This window comes from Hyla sarda, chromosome 1 (genome assembly GCF_029499605.1).
Source record: "Hyla sarda isolate aHylSar1 chromosome 1, aHylSar1.hap1, whole genome shotgun sequence".
Taxonomy (NCBI): domain Eukaryota; kingdom Metazoa; phylum Chordata; class Amphibia; order Anura; family Hylidae; genus Hyla; species Hyla sarda.
In genome coordinates, this window is record NC_079189.1 from 365,100,037 (window position 1) to 365,120,598 (window position 20,562).

At 45.6% G+C, this 20,562-nt stretch overlaps 1 protein-coding gene across 3 annotated transcripts in view; it reads left to right on the plus strand.

The window, feature by feature from the left end:
- Positions 1 to 20,562, plus strand: part of MAMDC2 (MAM domain containing 2) — a 158,641-nt gene that overhangs the window by 108,609 nt on the left and 29,470 nt on the right. For 2 of the 3 annotated variants that reach the window (XM_056523072.1, XM_056523073.1), the window contains exons 9-10: positions 8,408 to 8,673; positions 18,493 to 18,586. The exons of the other annotated variant lie outside the window; for it this stretch is intronic. In XM_056523072.1, the coding sequence (XP_056379047.1) occupies positions 8,408 to 8,673; positions 18,493 to 18,586 (360 nt within the window). The remainder of the gene's footprint in view (positions 1 to 8,407; positions 8,674 to 18,492; positions 18,587 to 20,562) is intronic. 3 annotated transcript variants of the gene reach the window in all.

Consider the following 20,562-nt stretch of genomic DNA (forward strand, 5'->3'; position numbering starts at 1 on the left):
TCATAAGAATAGGACTTTTTGTTAGTTTTAAAAACACTAATACTACTTAAACCAATAATATGATATTTTGCATTAGCACATTTTGTAGAGTCCATCAAGTTCAACCTGTATCCCTATTGTGTCCCTACCGATTTACTCCAGAGGAAGGCAAAAAACCCTTATCAGGTGCCAATTGTCCCATAATAGGGGTAAAAAATATAACAATCAGAATAAATCCCTGAATCAACGTTCTGTCCATGTAAATCTAATCCATAACCTGTAATATTATAACTCTCTAGAAATGCATCCAGGCCCTTTATAATTTTTTTATTGGGTTCACCATGACCACTTCCTTTGGAAGCTTGTTCCACAGTCTCACTACTCTTACAGTAAAGAACCCCCATCTGTGTTGGTGTAGAAACCTTCTTTCCTCTAGACGTAGAGGATGCCCCCTTGTTATAGATACAGTTCTGGGCGTAAATAGATCATGGGAGAGATCTCTGTACGGTCCCCTGATATATTTATACATAGTTATTAGGTCGCCCCTAAGCCTTCTTTTTTCTAAACTAAATAACCCTAATTCTGATAATCTTTCTTGGTACTGTAGTCCTCCCATTCCCCGTATTACTCTGGTTGCCCGTCTTTGAACCCTCTCCAGCGCCACTATATATTTCTTGTACACTGGTGCCCAGTACTGTACATAGTATTCCATGTGTGGTCTAACTAGTGATCCTGGGCATCTATGTCACTTGATGCATCTACCGTATATACTCGAGTATAAGCCGACCCGAGTATAAGCCGAGACCCCTAATTTCAACCCAAAATCCCAGGAAAAGTTATTGACTCGAGTATAAGCCTAGGGTGGGAAATACCTCATCCCCCCCTGTCATCATCCAGACCCGTCATTAACATCCTCATCATCCCCTTGTCATCATCCCACACATCCCCCCTTCATCATCCCCTTGTCATCATCCCACACATCCCCTTATCATCCCACACATCCCCCCTTCATCATCCCCTTGTCATCATCCCACACATCCCCTTATCATCCCACACATCCCCCCTTCATCATCCCCTTGTCATCATCCCACACATCCCCTTATCCCACACATCCCCCCTTCATCATCCCCTTGTCATCATCCCACACATCCCCTTATCATCCCACACATCCCCCCTTCATCATCCCCTTGTAATCATCCCACACCCCCCCCCTTCATCATCCCCACCCCCCTTCATCATCCCCACACCCCCCCCCCCCCTTCATCATCCTCTTCTCATCATTCGCCCTCAGTGGTCTTCAACCTGCGGACCTCCAGAGGTTTCAAAACTACAACTCCCAGCAAGCCCGGGCAGCCATCGGCTGTCCGGGCTTGCTGGGAGTTGTAGTTTTGAAACCTCCGGAGGTCCGCAGGTTGAAGACCACTGCGGCCTTCAACATGCGGACCTCCAGAGGTTTCAAAACTACAACTCCCAGCAAGCCCGGGCAGCCATCGGCTGTCCGGGCTTGCTGGGAGTTGTAGTTTTGAAACCTCCGGAGGTCCGCAGGTTGAAGACCACTGCGGCCTTCAACATCATCCAGCCCCCTCTCACCCCCTTTAGTTCTGAGTACTCACCTCCGCTCGGCGCTGGTCCGGTCCTGCAGGGCTGTCCGGTAAGGAGGTGGTCCGGTGAGGAGGTGGTCCGGGCTGCTATCTTCACCGGGGGCGCCTCTTCTCCGCGCTTCCGGCCCGGAATAGAGCCGTTGCCTAGACAACGACGCATCTGCGTCGTTGTCAAGGCAACGTGACTATTCTGAGGCCGGGCCCGAAGCGCTTAGAAGAGGCCTCCCCGGTGAAGATAGCAGCCCGGACCACCTCCTCACCGGACCACCTCCTTACCGGACAGCCCTGCAGGACCGGACCAGCGCCGAGCGGAGGTGAGTACTCAGAACTAAAGGGGGTGAGAGGGGGCTGGATGATGTTGAAGGCCGCAGTGGTCTTCAACCTGCGGACCTCCGGAGGTTTCAAAACTACAACTCCCAGCAAGCCCGGACAGCCGATGGCTGCCCTGGCTTGCTGGGAGTTGTAGTTTTGAAACCTCTGGAAGTCCGCAGGTTGAAGACCACTGCGGGTGGGGGAGTTCACTCGAGTATAAGCCGAGGGGGGTGTTTTCAGCACGAAAAATCGTGCTGAAAAACTCGGCTTATACTCGAGTATATACGGTAATGATTTTATTTGTCTTGTCTGCAGCTACCTGACATTGGTTGCTACTGTTAAATGTACTATTAACTAAAAATAATTTTGTCCCAATGGGCATAACATTGCATTTATCTGCTTTGAACGTCATCTTCTATGTCTCAGCCCAAGCCTCCAACCCAAATAACTAAAAGTTTTCAGGTATCAGGGATAAAATTATAAAATGTCTACCTTTACTCTTTCATGGTGGAAATATAGTAGTAATTTGTCCCAGGGATAAGCCGACTTTGCCTTATCAGCAGTCTCCTGGTTTAGTCTCCTGGTTAAACAGATTTGTAAATTACTTCGATTAAAAAATCTTTACCCTTTCAGTACTTTAAAGCAGCTGTATGCTACAAAGGAAATTCTTTTCTTTTTGAATTTTTTTTTTGTCCACAATGCTCTCTGCTGACACCTGATGCCCACATCAGGAACTGTCCACAACAGCATAGGTTTGCTATGGGGATTTTCTCCTGCTCTGGACAGTTCCTGATACGGACATCAGGCGTCAGCAGAGAGCACTGTGGACAACACAAAAAAGAAATTCAAAAAGAAAAGAATTTCCTCTGTAGCATACAGCTGCTAATAAGTACTGGAAGGGTAAAGATTTTTTAATAGAAGTTATTTACAAATCTGTTCAACTTTCTGGCACCACTTGATTAAAAAATAAATAAATGTTTTTAACCGGAGTACCCCTTTAACGACGCAGGACGTAAATGTACATCCTGGTGAGGTGGTACTTAACGCACCAGGACATACATTTACATTCTAAGCCTAACCGCGAGCATCGGAGCGATGCCCAGATCATGCGCGGCAGGTCCCAGCTGCTGATCGCAGCCAGAGACTCGCCCGTAATGGTGGACATCCGCCATCCCGCGGATGTCCGCCATTAACCCCCTCAGATGCCGTGATCAATACAGATCACGGCATCTGCAGCATCGTGGTCACTAAAATGGATGATCGGATCGCCCGCAGTGCTGCCGCGGCGATCCGATCATCCAGCACGGCAGACGGAGGTCCCCTCACCTTGCTCCGCTGCCTTACCGGCGTCTTCTGCTCTGATCTGCCTTCCCGCAGACCAGAGCAGAAGAGTACCGATAACACTGATCAGTGTCCTATACATAGCACTGAACAGTATTAGCAATCGAGTGATTGCTATAAATAGTCCCCTATGGGGACTATTAAAGTGTAAAAATAAAAGTAAAAAAAAATTGAAAAGCCCCCTCCCCCAATAAAAACGTAAATTGTCCCATTTTCCCTATTTCACCCCCCAAAAAGTGTTAAAAAAATATTTTATATACATATTTGGTATCGCCGCATGTGGAAATATCTGAACTATAGAAATAAAATGTTAATGATACCGTATGGTGAACGGCGTGAACGTAAAAATAAAAAAAGTCCAAAATAGTTGCTTTTTTTATAACTTTTTATTCCAAAAAAAATTGATAAAAAATTGATTAAAAGTTCTATAAAAGCAAATATGGTATCAATAAAAAGTACAGGTCACGGCGCAAAAAATTAACCCTCATACCGCCGGTCTTCAAAATGTACTAATTTGGTTAAAAAGTTTGCAATTTTTTTTAAGCGCAACAGTAATAGAAAAGTACGTTATCATGGGTATCATTTTAATCGTATTGACCCAAAGAATAAATAACACATGTCATTTTTGCCATAAATTGTACGGCGTGAAAACAAAACCTTCCAAAATTAGCTAAATTGCGGTTTTCTTTTTAATTTCACCACACAAATAGTATTTTTTTGGTTACGCCATACATTTTATGGTAAAGTGAGTGATGGCATTACAACGGACAACTGGTCATGCAAAAAACAAGCCCTAATACTAGTCTGTGGATGAAAATATAAAAGAGTTATGATTTTTTGAAGGCTAGGAGGAAAAAACTAAAACGTAAAAATTTAATTGTCTCCCACCATAGACATCTTATCCCCTATCCAAAGGATAGGGGATAAGATGTCTGACCGCGGGGGTCCCGCCGCTGGGGACCCCCGCATTATTACATGCGGCACCCACCTGTTTATTCACCGGAACCGCTGGAGGGTCTGAGTCGCGACTCCGGGAACGGAAGTCCGTGACATCAGGACTCTGCCCCCTCTTCTTTGGAACGCAAAGAGTTCCCCACTATATGAGACCAGGGGGTTTCAGGAATTGGCTGTAAGGAAGTTGCAGACTTCTGTCGAGGAGTCTTACATCTTATAAGGTGACCAACAGACGAGGAAAAATTTCCCAAATTCAAGACTTTACTTCTGACAGAAGACAACACCAGAGGAACAAGGGATCTTGGCAATAATGTCCCCAACAAGTGATCTCTCCGGTCTTCCAATCAAGATGTGGAGAATGGCGTTGAAACCAAGGAAGACCAAGAAGTTCTGAAGTACACTGTGGAAGTACATAGAATACCATATAGATCAAAACAACAAAATAGCGCTGGATGGAACTTAAAAGTATATATATATATATATATATATATATATATATATATATATATATAAAGTGCAGTAGTAATAAGAGCATACCTGAGGTTAATGAGGTAGATAACAGGAAAGCGGTAAAGTGAATGCATGTCTTGCAATTTTTTTCTGAGGCTGAAAAGATATATATATATATATATATATATATATATAGATATCAGTTACTACACATGGTTAAAAGACATATATGTAAGTAACTATCTAAAAAAGTGCAAACCTGGCATGTACAGTGCACGATATTCTGCTGTGTGGCCAAATTATAGGGATGCAGCTCAAGCCTAAAAAATGGAGAGCATAATAATTAAAATGGTGTGCTCCAGCTGTTCAGAAAAGCAAAATGCAAAGGAGGACAAAAATACATAGAGTTCCGATGCAAAGGGTGGAGAAGATACTATTGTACAGAGGAGCTCTATGTGGTGAATACCTGAAATTTTCACTGGGTGATTACCATGCATTGGATGCACAAATAAACAGTTAAACACAGTCTACAGGAGTAGCACAACGCTCAAGAGGTACTTGCCGCATACAGGTCCGAGTTGAGTTAACCGGTTAACCGATGGTTGTGCTGTGGTACAAGGTTCTGTAGTCCTGTAGTATTCACCCCGGTGAGAGCACAAACGGAGGGTATGGAGGATGCGGGAGTACGCCCCGGCTGGTAGCATCTCTACCGCAGTGTCTCCGGCTAGAAAGTTTTCTGTTTGGTGTTTTCCAGCTCCAGTGACGCCACTACGGAGATTATTGAGGACCAAAAGACTTCCAACGCGTTTCTGAGACAGCGGTCTCCTTTAAAGACACCAAACAGAAATCTTTCTAGCCGGAGACACTGCGGTAGAGACGCTACCAGCCGGGGCATGCTCCCGTATCCTCCATACCCTCTGTTTGTGCTCTCACCGGGGTGAATACTACAGGACTACAGCACCTTGTACCACAGCACAACCATCCGTTAACTCAACTCGGACCTGTATGCGGCAAGTACCTCTTGAGCGTTGTGCTACTCCTGTAGACTGTGTTTAACTGTTTATTTGTGCATCCAATGCATGGTAATCACCCAGTGAAAATTTCAGGTATTCACCACATAGAGCTCTGCTGTACAATAGTATATTCTCCCCTCTTTGCAGCGGAACTCTATGTATTTCTGTCCTCCTATGCATTTTGCTTTTCTGAACAGCTGGAGCACACCATTTTAATTATTCTGCTCTCCATTTTTTAGGCTTGAGCTGCATCCCTATAATTTGGCCACACAGCAGAATATCGTGCACTTTACATGCCAGGTTTGCACTTTTTTAGATAGTTACTTACATATATGTCTTTTAACCATGTATAGTAACTGATATATATATATCTTTTCAGCCTCAGAAAAAAATAGCAAGACATGCATGCACTTTACCTTTTTCCTGTTATCTACCTCATTAACCTCAGGTACGCTCTTATTACTACTGCACTTTATATATATATATATATATATATATATATATATATACTTTTAAGTCCCATCCAGCGCTATTTTGTTATTTTTATCTATATAGTACACTGCCATTTTTGTATGAGATACAGGGACTCATTCTTACAAAATATAGCTGCAGGGTGGGCACATCATAGAATAACTACAGTATTTGCGCTAGTACTATAAACCTTATTTACATAGAATACCATTTTTTCCTTATGCACATTTCCTACATGGATGTCAAGGGGTTCTGTGCGAAATTGCACCATACTGTTCAGTTTTTGGCCATTTACAGAAGAGATGTGGAAGGGCTTGGCGAGATGAGACACTGGAAGACGGTATTTATGGACCAGGGAGGCACCAATGAAGTTACCAGCGGAACTGGAGTCCAAAATAGCAGAAGCAATGAAAGAAGTCCTGGCAGAGGTGAACACTTGAACCGGGGTGGTCAAGCCAGGAGAGGAGGTATTCACACCAAGGGATGCCACTCCAACTTGACCAAGATGAGAATGTTCTCCCGGACATGAAGGGCATACAATACAGTCTTTGAGAAAGTGCTCTGGACTTGCACAATATAAGCACAAATTCTCATTGCGTCTACGGGATCTTTCCTGAGGCGTTAAGTGAAAAAGGTCCACTTCCATAGCCTCTTCTGCAGGAGGCAAAGTAGATAGTATAGGTGGATGTTGAAACACGGGTGCCAGTGCCAGGGTAATCGCCGTGTTTGGGCAGATTCTCCTTCCAAGAGAAGTTTTTCCTGCCTCTCTGCAAAATGCACATCAATACGGGTAGCCAAATGGATAAGTTCGCTCAGGTTATTCGGAGAATCTCTTGCTGCGAGAGCATCCTTGATTCGAGGGGAAAGTCCTTTTTTAAAGGTAGCACACAAGGCCTCGTCATTCCAGGAAAGTTCTGAGGCAAGAGTACAGAACTGAACTGTGTAGTCGCCAATGGGGGAGTTTCCTTGGCAAAGGTTCAGTAGAGCCGTCTCGGCAGAGGATGCTCGTGCGGGTTCTTCAAAAGCTTTGCGGAATTCTATAAGGAATGCTGACAGGTTCAAGGAGATCGGATCTCTACGATCCCAGAGAGGAGCACTCCAGGCCAGGGCTTTTCCGGACAGTAAACTGAAGACAAACGCCACTTTAGCACGCTCCGTCGGGAACAGATCCACCAAGAGTTCAAGATGGACACAAAGCCCCTACATAGCTTGGGATCTCCGTCATACTTAGAAGGCAAGGACAAATGAAGCTGGATCCCCGGAGAAGATGGAAGATCCGAGATGTCTGGCAAAGGCACCCCAGCAGGATCCATGGCCGGGTCTTACTGTTAGGAATCACGGCAGGTGGACAGCAGGTAGTGGATCCTCTGGGCCTGTGTGGATGGAGACTTGAGCCGTGCCAGGGAGCGGGGTCTAAGGTGCCACTGGTTTTCACCAGAGCCCGCCGCAAAGTGGGATGGTTTTGCTGCGGCAGGTGGCACCCAGGTCGCTACCCCTGGCATGACACATAGGTAGCTGGGGGGGTGGCGTGACACAGACAGAAACTGGCAGGACGTGGCGGGATGGCAGAAGGTCAGGGCAGGTTCACAGGTACAGGTTAGGAATGGAAATAGAGAACAAGTACACAGTAGCGAGACACAGGACTTCACAGTGCGGTAAACAACCAAAGATCCGGCAGGCAAAGCAGGGAGGAGCAGAGATTTATGGAGCAGGGGACAGGCTCAAGCACTTTAATTAATTAATTGGGTACCAGCCCTTTAAGAGTAAGTGCTCCACAGACGCTGACAGTGGGGACGGCTAAGATTTGCATGTTTGCGCGTCCCGCAATGCAAATCTCAGCCCCGCTGACAACGGGGACAGAGAGCGCTCACGGCCGGTACAAGCCTGTTAAACTAGTAGGTCTTCCTTTGTTTTATCTTTTTGCATTGAAAGCCTATAGTACCCAATTATATGTAAATACATTGGGGCTTATTTATAAAATCTGTAATTTTTCATAGGCGTGCTCAGCAATATAGAACTGGTCTAACTTGTTGTAGGCTAGGCATGAGTTTTTAGAAAATTTTCACTGCGCATTATACATTAGCCACAAATTAGATCACGCTCCAAACTTACAAACATACAATTCTTATGCAGAAATATATTTAAATAAGGCACTTTTGTTTATACTGCTTTCAACTCTACACAGTGTCCAAAAATGTGCCCTTGCATTTTGAGAAGAACTAGTGTCCTCTTTAGTTTTGTATGAGCTTTTTCAGGTGGTATGACAATTGTCTGTACTCATTTCAGGTTATTTCATGATGGCCAATACAAGGTTTTCCTCTCAGTCTGGATACGTTGGACGCCTGTATGGCCCATCCCTGCCAGGAAATATGCAGTACTGCCTACGATTCTTTTATGCGCTTTACGGATTTTCAAAAATGAGCGACTCTTTGGCTGTTTACATCTTTGAAGAGAACCAAGTTGTTCAAGAAAAAATCTGGTCAGTGCAAGAGTCACCCAAAGGTGTTTGGCTTCAAGCTGAAATCAACATAAATAAGCCAATGACTTGCAAGGTACACAATACTTATACTATGTAATATATACATAATTTTGTTTTTTACATGGCAGTATTTTTAGGTACCAGACAGTAAAGTATGTTGTCTAAGCTCACCATAAGCATAACATAATTATTTTGCCAAAGTTATATCCCTGATTTCTTTGGTTTAAGTAGTGAAACACATCTGGTTATAAGATACTTAGACGACTACATTCAAGTGACAATTTCCTCCTCCGCTGGTATCTGATTTTTCCTCTATTACTACCTCCTGACTTTGACCTCAGCTCTGAATATTAACTACAGTTTGGTTCTTATTCTGTCCCTGATTGCACAGTTGCCCAGTTGTGGCTGCCAATACTTAGAGCGAGAACTCAAAGTAGGTAGCAGTCTAACTCCAACACAATTGACAATTATTTTTCATTATTATATAGATATTCAGTTATGCCAAAGCAACAGTTCACCTCCAGGGAGCTTCCAAGGGGCTGAAAACATGAACTTACTGAGTGACAGACTGGTACAAAAATGAAGGCTTACAATCTATGGAGGAGATTTATCAAAACCTGTGTAGAGAAAGAGTGGTGCAGTTGCCCATGGCAACCAATCAGATTGCTTATTTCATTTTTCATAGGTCTTTAACCCCTTCATGACCCAGGGTTTTTCCATTTTTGCACTTTCGTTTTTTCCTCCTTACCTTTAAAAAGCCATAACTCTTTCAATTTTGCACCTAAAAATCCATATGATGGCTTATTTTTTGCGCCACCAATTCTACTTTGTAATGACATCAGTCATTTTACCCAAAAATCTACAGAGAAATGGAAAAAAAATTCATTGTGCGACAAAATTGAAGAAAAAACAAAATGTTGTAACTTTTGGGGGCTTCCGTTCCTACGCAGTACATTTTTCGGTAAAAATGACAGTTTCTCTTTATTCTGTAGGTCCATACAGTTAAAATGATACCCAACTTATATAGGTTTGTTTTTATTGTACTACTGGAAAAAATCATAACTAAAAAAAAATGTATACGTTTAAAATTGTCATCTTCTGACCCCTATAACTTTTTTATTTTTCTGCATATGGTGCGGTATGAGGGCTCATTTTTTGCGTCGTGATCTGAAGTTTTTATCGGTACCATTTTTGTAATGATCGTACTTTTTGATCGCTTTTTATTCATTTTTTCATGATATAAAAAGTGACCAAAAATACGCTTTTTTGGACTTTGGATTTTTTTTGCGCGTACGCCATTGACCGTACGGTTTAATTAATTATATAGTTTTATAATTTGGACATTTCCGCACGCGAAGATATTACATATGTTTATTTTTATTTACACTGTTTTTTTTTTAAATAGGAAAAGGGGGGTGATTCAAACTTTTATTAGGGAAGGGGTTAAATGATCTTTATTCACTTTTTTTTCCACTTTTTTTTGCAATGTTATAGCTCCCATAGGGACCTATAACACTGCACACACTGATCTTTCACATTGATCACTGGTTTCTCATAGGAAACCAGTGATCAATGATTCTGCCGCTTGACTGCTCATGCCTGGATCTCAGGCACTGAGCAGTCATTCGGCGATCGGACAGCATGGAGGCAGGTAGGGACCCTCCGGCTGTCTTGTAAGCTGTTCGGGATGCTGCGATTTTGCCGCGGCGATCCAGAGCAGCTCCCTGAGCTAACCGGCATTAGTTTACTTTCACTTTAGATGCGGCATTCAACTTTGAACGCCGCGTCTAAAGGGTTAATAGCGCGCGGCACCGCGATCACTGCCGCGCGCTATTAGCCACGGGTCTCGGCCGTTGCTAGGTACTGGGCCTGACCCGCTATGACGAGGGGCCCACGTTATAGAATGGGAGCCGACCCATGACATACACGTATGACATGGGTCGGTAAGGGGTTAAAAATGAAAAAAGCAATCTGATTGGTTGCTATGGGCAACTGCACCACTCTTTGTCTGCACAGTTTTTGATAAATCTCACCCATGAGTAGATTGGGCAAAAACACTGAGTCGAAAAAATTTTCACAGGGCACCCCTACTGATTAATTTTTGGTAGCAATACACAATACCTATATATCTGTTGGCTATGTAGATTACAGGGACTCACAGATGACGTCTTTGAGTTGTTCACTTTTCTTCTCCATCTGGCCTGGGTCATCATAACGATTTTTTCCAGCCACAACTCTTCACCGCGGAACCTGCTTAACAAACATATTAGGTCCCACACTTTCCGAGCCTCAGCCTTCCCTTTTCCCCACAAATGCCTCCAGCTTCACCCACACACAATCTCTCCAAACTCCACCCAAATGCCTCCAGCCTCACCCACACACAATGCTACCAGCCTTACCCAAACATAATGCAACCAGTCTCCCCCACACTCAATGCCTCCAGCCTCACACTCAATGAGGGACATTAATCAAGGGGTTTAGTTAGGTTTTCTTTACTATAATTGTCGCAAAATTGTCGCAACTGCGACTACGTGTGTTTTCGTGCGACAATTTGCGTGAAGAACAAGAAAAGCAAGAAAATTCAAACTTGCTTACGTAGTTAATTTTTCAAAATGGATTTGCTTTAGTCAGGTATTTATTAACTGCGACAGTCGCAGCTGCGCAATAAAAAGTCGCAACGGCCGTAAAAATTGACTATATTTACTCCAGCTCCAACATGGAGCAGGAAAGGCTACTGCCGCCCAGCTCTGACATACTTTCAACCCGCTACCCTCACTTCGCTACAGGGACACTGCAGTGATTTACAACCCCCCCCCCCCCTCTCACCTGCCAGCGCCACACAACTCCCATCTGTCTGTTAACTGTGGCTTACAGTGAGGACACGCTGGGAGTTGTAGTCTTGTAGCAGCGGGAGCTGAGCGGCGTGGGCGGGAGACAAGGGGGGATGTGTATCAGTGTCCCCATCATTATTAAGTGAGGGTAGCGAGGAGGTCGTATGAGGGGCCCGGGAGGCTGCACTGTAATGTCAGCCCGGGCTCCTTATAACATATACTGGCGCCGCAGACTCCTAAATCCCCTGCTGTCATTTCACATTTCCCGCTGGGTCCTGTGATTGGCCAGGACCAGCAGCCAATCACAGGACCCGACCGGAACAGTGACATGATTAGGGGATATAGGAGTCTGTCAGGGGAGGGTCCGTCAGCATACACCCCCCCCCCCCCCCACGGCCTTCACCTGCACTGTGCCCGGCCTCCGCCCCCACCAGTACCCCTCTCACCCCCCCGGCCTTCAGCTGCACTGTGCCCGGCCTCCGCCCCCACCAGTACCCCTCTCACCCCCCCCCCCCAGCCTTCACCTGCACTGTGCCCGGCCGACGCTCCCACGTCTTCGGGGGGACCCTATGCTGTTTTTTTTTTAAATAATATTTAAAAAAAAAACACATAGGGTCCCCCCTATTTTTATTCTCAGCCAAATACCAACCAAACAGTAACAGCCTGACATTACCAGGATGGGCGAGGACCATTGTTACTGGCCCTCCCCAGCCTAAATAACGCCACCCTGTTACCGCCTAGGCCCAGGAGCGCGATTTTTGACGCTCCGGGTCTGTTGGTACCGGGTCTTCCTGGCACCCCTGTGGTGTTGGGTACCGGGGTAATAATTGGGGGTTAGCGCTAGCTGTTTTTGTGGCTAGCGCTAAGCCCAGCCTAGTAATGGACTAATCGTCTGTAAGACAGCTTCCAATACTAAGCCTGTCCAGTTAATAAAAAAAAAAAAAAAACAGGTATAAAAAATTTTTTATTACAAAAAACACTCCCCCACAAGCTCTTGTTAACCATTTTATTAACATCAAGCAAAGAAAAAACGCTGGTCGTCAAAGTAGTTCACCGAATCCGAAGGAGTCCACAGGATACACGGATCTGTAGAAGAAGTAACAAAAAAAATTAAAAATGAGTAAGTACATTTAGGGAGAAAAAACAGTGTTAAAAAAATGTAATTGTGGTCAGGACTTTGAACCGTGCATGGGCTTACCTGTTATCTCCTGCCAAGGCCACCTGCAAGAAACTAGATTTACCAAGACCTAAACCCAAAACTCTGCTTATAACATAGAACAGCGGTTGAGGTGTGCCTGAAAACCGCGTCGAGGGTCAGCCTATAGAGGGCATTCCCTTATGTATGGTGATGAAGAAAAGGGTGAGGAGGGTGGGTTTCGCCAACCCAGCATACGCCCAGAGGGAGGGGCCGATGGATGTTAAATAGCCAAAGCCCCTCCCACAAATTCAGCCTGATAGGCTTCCCACTTGTGGTCAGGACTTTGAACCGTGCATGGGCTTACCTGTTATCTCCTGCCAAGGCCACCTGCAAGAAACTAGATTTACCAAGACCTAAACCCAAAACTCTGCTTATAACATAGAACAGCGGTTGAGGTGTGCCTGAAAACCGCGTCGAGGGTCAGCCTATAGAGGGCAAAAATACACCACCAGTTAGGGTAATTAAGTATCATTTATTTATAGTGCCAAAAATTGAAATGCCTCTGCCATTTCCCTTGAGGGATCTGGGACATAAGTGGTATATGCATCAGACCGCCACCTCCCCAACTTCTGGATGACATGTACAGGCACTTTGTGCCTGGAGGCCGCCGATGCTGCTCCTATGCGGAATGAGTGCCCTGAGAACTCTCTGGGGTTGTGTCCTAAATTACCAAGCAGCGTGCGGACATGCGATGTGAAAAGAGAAGTGGTAAGAGCACCTCCCCCGAAAGGCAACAGTGGCGACTCCGGAGGCTTATCATGGAGGAACTCAACCAGTTGTGCCAACACTGCCACCGGGCACCAGTTATTACCTGAAGGAAAATACTTAACCACCGCCCCCCACCTACAAGTTTTTGTGACAGACAGTGAAACTTCGAACCAAGAACCCTGCCACCTTAAATGAGCCTTCTGTGGATGTGTCGCTCCCCGCCTGACACATGAAAATTCACCCGGCCGGAGGAAGCCATAGAAGGCTAGATAAATGGCAGATTTGATTATCAGACTGCGCTCGAAGCCAAACGGGTTATTGGCTAATGCGTCAGACATGGCTCGGAACAGCTCGCCGCTGATCGGTTTCCTGAGAGTTGGCGCTGTGGCGCTACGAGCCACCACCCCTCTGAGCGCAGCCTTGACAGCCTGAGATGATAAGATAGATAGCCTGTCTGGGTGGGATAAAGAAATGAAATGCTGAATGCCCGAAAGGTAAGATTTGATAGTGCTATGAGACAGGTGCAGAGAAGAGTGGCAGAAACCGATGAAAGATAGAATGATAGTGGTGTCGTAAGAAAAGGGGATACTATGCTGCGACAGATATGCCTTGAAGGTGTCGTGTGCTGCATGATAGGCCTTCCTGGTATTGGGGGCTAAGGCGTCCGACATTAACTCCCGGGCCACCTGTGTGTAATGATTCAGTCCAAGATTAATTGTGCCAGGCAAGGGGGTTGTGTTCCTACTGCGTCTGCTTGCGGAGCCACCTGTGAAAAGAGATTGAAATTAGCTCTGGACAGAGCATCTGCGGCCGTGTTGTCTACCCCCGGTATGTGTCTGGCTACAAAATTGAAATTGTGTTGTAGGGACACCCAGACTAGTCTGCGCATGAATGACATAACAGTAGCATGCCCGGAACTGCCCTTGTTGACTATGGCAACTGTCGCCTGATTGTCACACTGAAACTCCACCGTCTGCCCTGACCATTTGTCGCCCCATGTCACTGCAGCTGCTACAATGGGGAAAACCTCAAAGAGTGCCGAGGTGCTGCTGAAGCCTGCCAGAGCCATTACCTGCTTGGACCATTGGCCCGCCATCCACCTGCTGCCCCACACTGCACCATAACCGATGGAAGATGACGCGTCAGTGCAGATCTTGGGGGACAACTCGGAGGCTGGCGGGACAAACATGGCCGTCCCATTCCATTGTGCCATGAACCTATCCCACATGTTCAGGTCAGCCAGGGCTTGACAATCTAACCAAACCCTACTGTGTTGATGAGGGACACCATGCAGCAAAGACAATATTCTGGATACAAACGCTCTACCCTGCGGGATTGCTCGCATAGCAAATGCCAGCATTCCCAGCAAGCTCTGCAACTCGCCCTTGGTCGTGACCTGTGAGACCGTGTACTTATGAATAGTGTCTCTGATACGGTTGAGTTTGTCAGTGGGCAAGCTGACTTGCATTGCGACTGAATCTAGGATTACTCCCAGAAAGGTGAGACACTTAGTTGGACCGACCGTTTTCTTGGGAGACACTGGCACCCCAATATCAGTGAACAGTTTTAGCAATCTGACCAACTGGTCCGGCTCTTCCCTCGGGCGACTGAGCAGAAGAAAGTCATCCAAGTAATGGATGACCTGGCTGCATCCAGAGACATTAACCAGCAGCCAGTGCAATGCCTGGGCCAGTTGGTCAAACAGCCACGGGCTGCTCTTGCATCCGAACGTCAACTTGGAAGCAAAGTAATATGCCCCTTGCCATTTGAGCCCAAACCATTGCCACTGGTCCCTGTGCAATGGCAGCAACTTGAAGGCGTCAGTGATATCCGCCTTCGCCATCCAAGTCCCTGGGCCGAGCGCCAAGATGACCTGAATAGCCTGGTCTATGGAAGAATAATGCATGCTAAACTCCTCGGATGGAATGAGAGAGTTGATACTGGGAATACGTGACCCATGAGGAGCCGACAAGTCAAATATCAGTCTCTTTTTCCCATTGAACTTGCCTGTTACCACCCCTACCGGACTGACCCTCCAAGACCTGAATGGAGAAACTAACAAGGGGCCAATCATATAACCTTTCATTAGCTCAGCATTTATTAATTCAGTGACAACAGCGGGATCGTTTACGGCAGACAACAGATTGTCGCATTCAAATGTGGCCTGCGGCAGTGTGACCATGCCGGCGTGGAAGCCTCTAACAAAACTATTAATCAACCATTGGACCCAATCTGGGTCCGGGTGATCCGCGAGCAGAGCGGCCAGGACTGGGGTACGTACCCCGCCTAGTCATGCTGGCCCTTTCTGCCTACAAGCAGAGCCCGGATGTGCCCTGAAGCAGTAGAAGCAGACGTGTAATAACCTGCAATTGCTGAAGTTGCACGAAGACATGTTATAGTTGTTACAAATTTGTGAGCCTCCGAGGTAGTGTACTGGACGGCCCAACTTATCCACGGCAGGTGCGGACCTGCTGAAACTGTCCGTGGAAGTGGACGGTCTGATAGTGCCCTGCTCGCCCTGTTGAGCCAGCCCTACACACCACGCCGTAGTATGCGTGATTGATTGACAGGCGGCACATGCGGGGAATTTGAGATTTGCGAAGTGGCTGCAGAACATCTGTGAATCTTCGATGCTCCAGTCTGTGAGATACCCATCTTGGCTGAAGGCCGCCGCTGCCATGGCTGAGAAACTTCTATGATAATCGTAGAAATGGGTACCACCGTATTTGTAAGCGTATTCCGTAACCCTCAGCAAATACAGGTCGAGCTCCTCTCTGCGCTCCGGCCTGGCTGAGCATATCACCTCCCTGTATTTGCTGAAGGCAATGACAAACTCGTGGATATTTAGCTTCCGTTTCAGCCTGGTGTCCTTACTCTTAAGGACAACAGATAAGTCAGCGCATGCTACCGTTCTAGTGTCCTCAACGTCAAAGGCAGATAGCAACAGGGCCGCCAAATTGATGTCCTTCCCTTCCAGTATGTCTTTCCTCAGGGCCGCTGGGACAAAATGGACTGGTGACACCCTTGGTGGCCCAGAGCGCCTACCTGGGTTGCCTACCGGAACAGGGGCAGACATCTGTGTAGGCGTTGGCGCCTGCAATACTGCTGGAGCTGGAGGCCCCTGAATGCCCCTTCTCTCCAGAGAATCCAGCCTGCCCAACATGGAAGTCATCATTGCATGCAGTTCAGAGAGGGTGGACTGGCTCGAGGTCCCCTCCTGACTGTCGCCAGCCCCCTGATCCGCCATGAGGAGTTTGTACAACTCTGCTTTTCGGGCGGTTGCTGGAAATGGAATTGCTCTCTTGCGCAACTCCTCCATCAATTTAGGGATCGTCCAAGCCCTGTAAGCTGCAGAGGAGGGCGTCCCTCGCACGGAGCTTCTAGCTGGTGTATCAGGGATGGACATCGGGTCCTCTATGTCTGACACGTGAGACATGACCTGTCCGGGCCGTAACGGGTGCCGGGGAAACAAAACGGTAATCGTGAGTCACCAGATATGAGAAACGTGTACCCCCCTCGCTGAGTACTGACTGACCTTACCACCACTGTAACACAACAGTAAGACGTCTGAACGAACAGCAAATCGACTGTAACCCTGCAAACAACCGAATACATACTTAATGTTAGCTTACAGCTGCAGACTGCCCGTGAAATGTGGCCGAACCCAAGAGTGCTGACCGTAGTGCCAGTGCGACCCCAGAGTACCACCTGAATAGTTTGAAACGAGGCCTGACCGTGTGTCTGACCGAGAATGTGTGCATGACGCGTATAGTCATGAATAATTAAACCGTGAACACATCCTGACTGCGAGTCAAGATTACAGTGTGCACCGTTTCTAACTAACTAGCGATGGCTCTGAAGACGTGTCAGCAACCACCGCAGGCGAGTGGTCACCCTTGAAGAAGAGTCAAGATCGCAGTGACCACTACCTGTGTAAACGAAATGCACTGTATGCGTGACAGTAGCAATGACGCCTTGAACCCTATCTGACATGTCGAGTCAGATATACAGTAATTCAGGGCCTATGTGTAACAGCAGTAGTGCGTAACCTTAACTAATGTAACAGGAGTATCAAGCATTTGACTGAAATGACGTGAACTAGCGTCTGCTAGCGAAAGTGATGACCACCGTGAAACGTGAATAAATAACATGAACAACCGCCGTACGGTTGGTACTGACCGTAGCCGAATTTGCAATGACCAGGAACGTAACGACCACCTAACTGGATACAGCCCACCTAAACTGCACCACCACACACCTGACCCAGCGTACGCAACGAAAGAACCCCCGCAATTTCGCCAACCCAGCATACGCCCAGAGGGAGGGGCCGATGGATGTTAAATAGCCAAAGCCCCTCCCACAAATTCAGCCTGATAGGCTTCCCACTAAACACACACACACACACATTATATATATACATACATATATATATATATATATATATATATATATATATACACACATTTTTCTTCAAAGCTGCAAAGTGGTGTTCTGTAGTCATTATTTGGTTTTTGCTTATGTGTGCTAAAAAACATTTAAAAGTGATTTCTTGGTTTTTGCTCATGTAAGCCAAAATTATCAACCCCCTGTGATAGTATGATAAATATGTCATACATAAGCAAAAAAATAGCAAGAAAAAAATGACTACAGAACTTGCTTACCAAAGCAACGATGATAAATGTCCCCAAATGCCTTCAGCCTCTCCCACACACACAATGCCTCTAGCCTCCTCCAAATGCCTCCAGCCTCATTACTAATACCCACCTTGCCTTCTTCCTGCCAGCCACCCACATTGCCTCCTGCCTCCAGCCACTTACCCTGCCTTCTGCCTCCCAGCCACCCACATTGCCCCCTGCCTCCAGCCACCCACATTGCCTTCTTCCTCCAGCCACCCACACTGCCTCTAGCCTCCCATATTGCCTCCTGCCACCCACATTGCCTCCTACCTCAAGCCACCCACATTGGCCCCTGCCTCCTCCACTCACACTGCCTTCAATTATATGGGCTTGTCAACTCCAACATTACCTGTGAGCTGGCTCCTAGCTGGTAAAAACATTCAATGCTTGATGCTGTAGCTTCAGTCCAGGAGGGAAATCACTGGCATAAAGCATTGTCCTTAACCTGATAGACTTTTTGTCTTATTTACCCTTCCCAGGTGGCATTTGTCAGTTGGTGTAAAAGCTTTTGGGACTGTGGTCTTGCAGCACTTGATGACGTTTCAGTAAACATTGGAAACTGCCATATAGCTGGTGAGATAAAATTATTTGTATAGAAATAACCATACATTTGACCTACATATAAATGTATTAACAATAGAATAGATAATTCTGATGAATCAGTTGACTTCACTCTTATTTTAGTATACTATATTTTACACTGTAAGTGCTGACATTAAGAAGGTGAAACATCTTCAAGGAAAAACACGTCAGCAATGAAGCATTAGACAACACAAGCTTATAAAAGACCAAGAGGGAATTAATTAAACCCGATATAACAGTGGTGTAGAAAAGCTGCAAACCGTGTGCAAGGCTCTTTTTTAACTTTTCCCACTTTTGTGCTGCTCAAGCTAATTTTCTGAAGAGTAGGAGGGGCTTAGAGGGAGAGGGTATGGCCTGACACATTTAAATAATGGCATGAATTATAGCAAAAATGTACTCTACTTCACAGAGGGTGAGTGACAGATGCTGTCAGCAGCTGACATTCACCACTTATGACCAGCAATTACACTGATTTAGTTCATTAACCCATTAAATGCTGTGACAGGTGCAGCAGGAGCAGATTAGTGACAGGAGTGACAGTTAGCTCTCCGATCAGTTTTTATGGCAGCCAAAGAACTTTTGAAGGCCACTGTGCTGGCCACGAATCAATCTGCTAATAGAGTCTGCCTCAGGCAGGATCTACTAGCAGAGTGCCATACTGACTGATCAATACTGTGCAATAGCATGGCATTGATCAGTATATCAGTATCTAATGATTGCTTTTCAAAATCCTCTAGGAGGAATTAAAAAGTGTAAAAAGAAAAGTATTTAATAATATAAATGGAAAAAAATAAAATAGGAAATAGGAAAAGAGGATGATTTCATTTTTTTTTTCTAAATACAAATGTAAAAAAAAACATATTTGATATAATAGTGTAGAATTATGCACGCCCTGTAAATAGAGAAATTTTAATGTTATAGAGACCAGAAAAGGGCAGTTTAAAACATGTTTACTTTGTTCTAAAAAGTTACACTTTTTTTTTTTTTTTAAAGCAGTAAAATAAATAATACAAAAGCTAAGTAAATCTACAGGGTGGGCCATTTATATGGATACACCTTAATAAAATGGGAATGGTTGGTGATATTAACTTCCTGTTTGTGGCAAATTAGTATATGTGAGGGGGGAAACTTTTCAAGATGGATGGTGACCATGGCGGCCATTTTGAAGTCGGACATTTTGAATCCAACTTTAGTTTTTTCAATAGGAAGAGGGTCAGGTGACACATTAAACTTATTGGGAATGTCACAAGAAAAACAATGATGTGCTTGGTTTTAACATAACTTTATTCTCTTATAAGTTATTTACAAGTTTCTGACCACTTATAAAATGTGTTCAATGTGCTGCCCATTGTGTTGGATTGTCAATGCAACCCTCATCTCCCACTCTTCACACACTGATAGCAACACCGCAGGAGAAATGCTAGCACAGGCTTCCAGTGTCCGTAGTTTCAGGTGCTGCACATCTTGTATCTTCACAGCATAGACAATTGTCTTCAGATGACCCCAAAGATAAAAGTCTAAGGGGGTCAGATCGGGAGACCTTGGGGGACATTCAACTGGCCCACGACGACCAATCCACTTTCCAGGAAACTGTTCATCTAGGAATGCTCGGACCTGACACCCATAATGTGGTGGTGCACCATCTTGCTGGAAAAACTCAGGGAACGTGCCAGCTTCAATGCATAAAGAGGGAAACATATCATCATGTAGCAATTTCACATATCCAGTGGCCTTGAGGTTTCCATTGATGAAGAATGGTGCCACAATCTTTGTACCCCATATACCACACCATACCATCAATTTTTGTGTTCCAACAGTCTTGGAGGGATCTATCCAATGTGGGTTAGTGTCAGACCAATAGCGTTGGTTTTGTTTGTTAACTTCACCATTCACATAAAAGTTTGCCTCATCACTGAACAAAATCTTCTGCGTAAACTGAGGGTCCTGTTCCAATTTTTTTTTGCCCA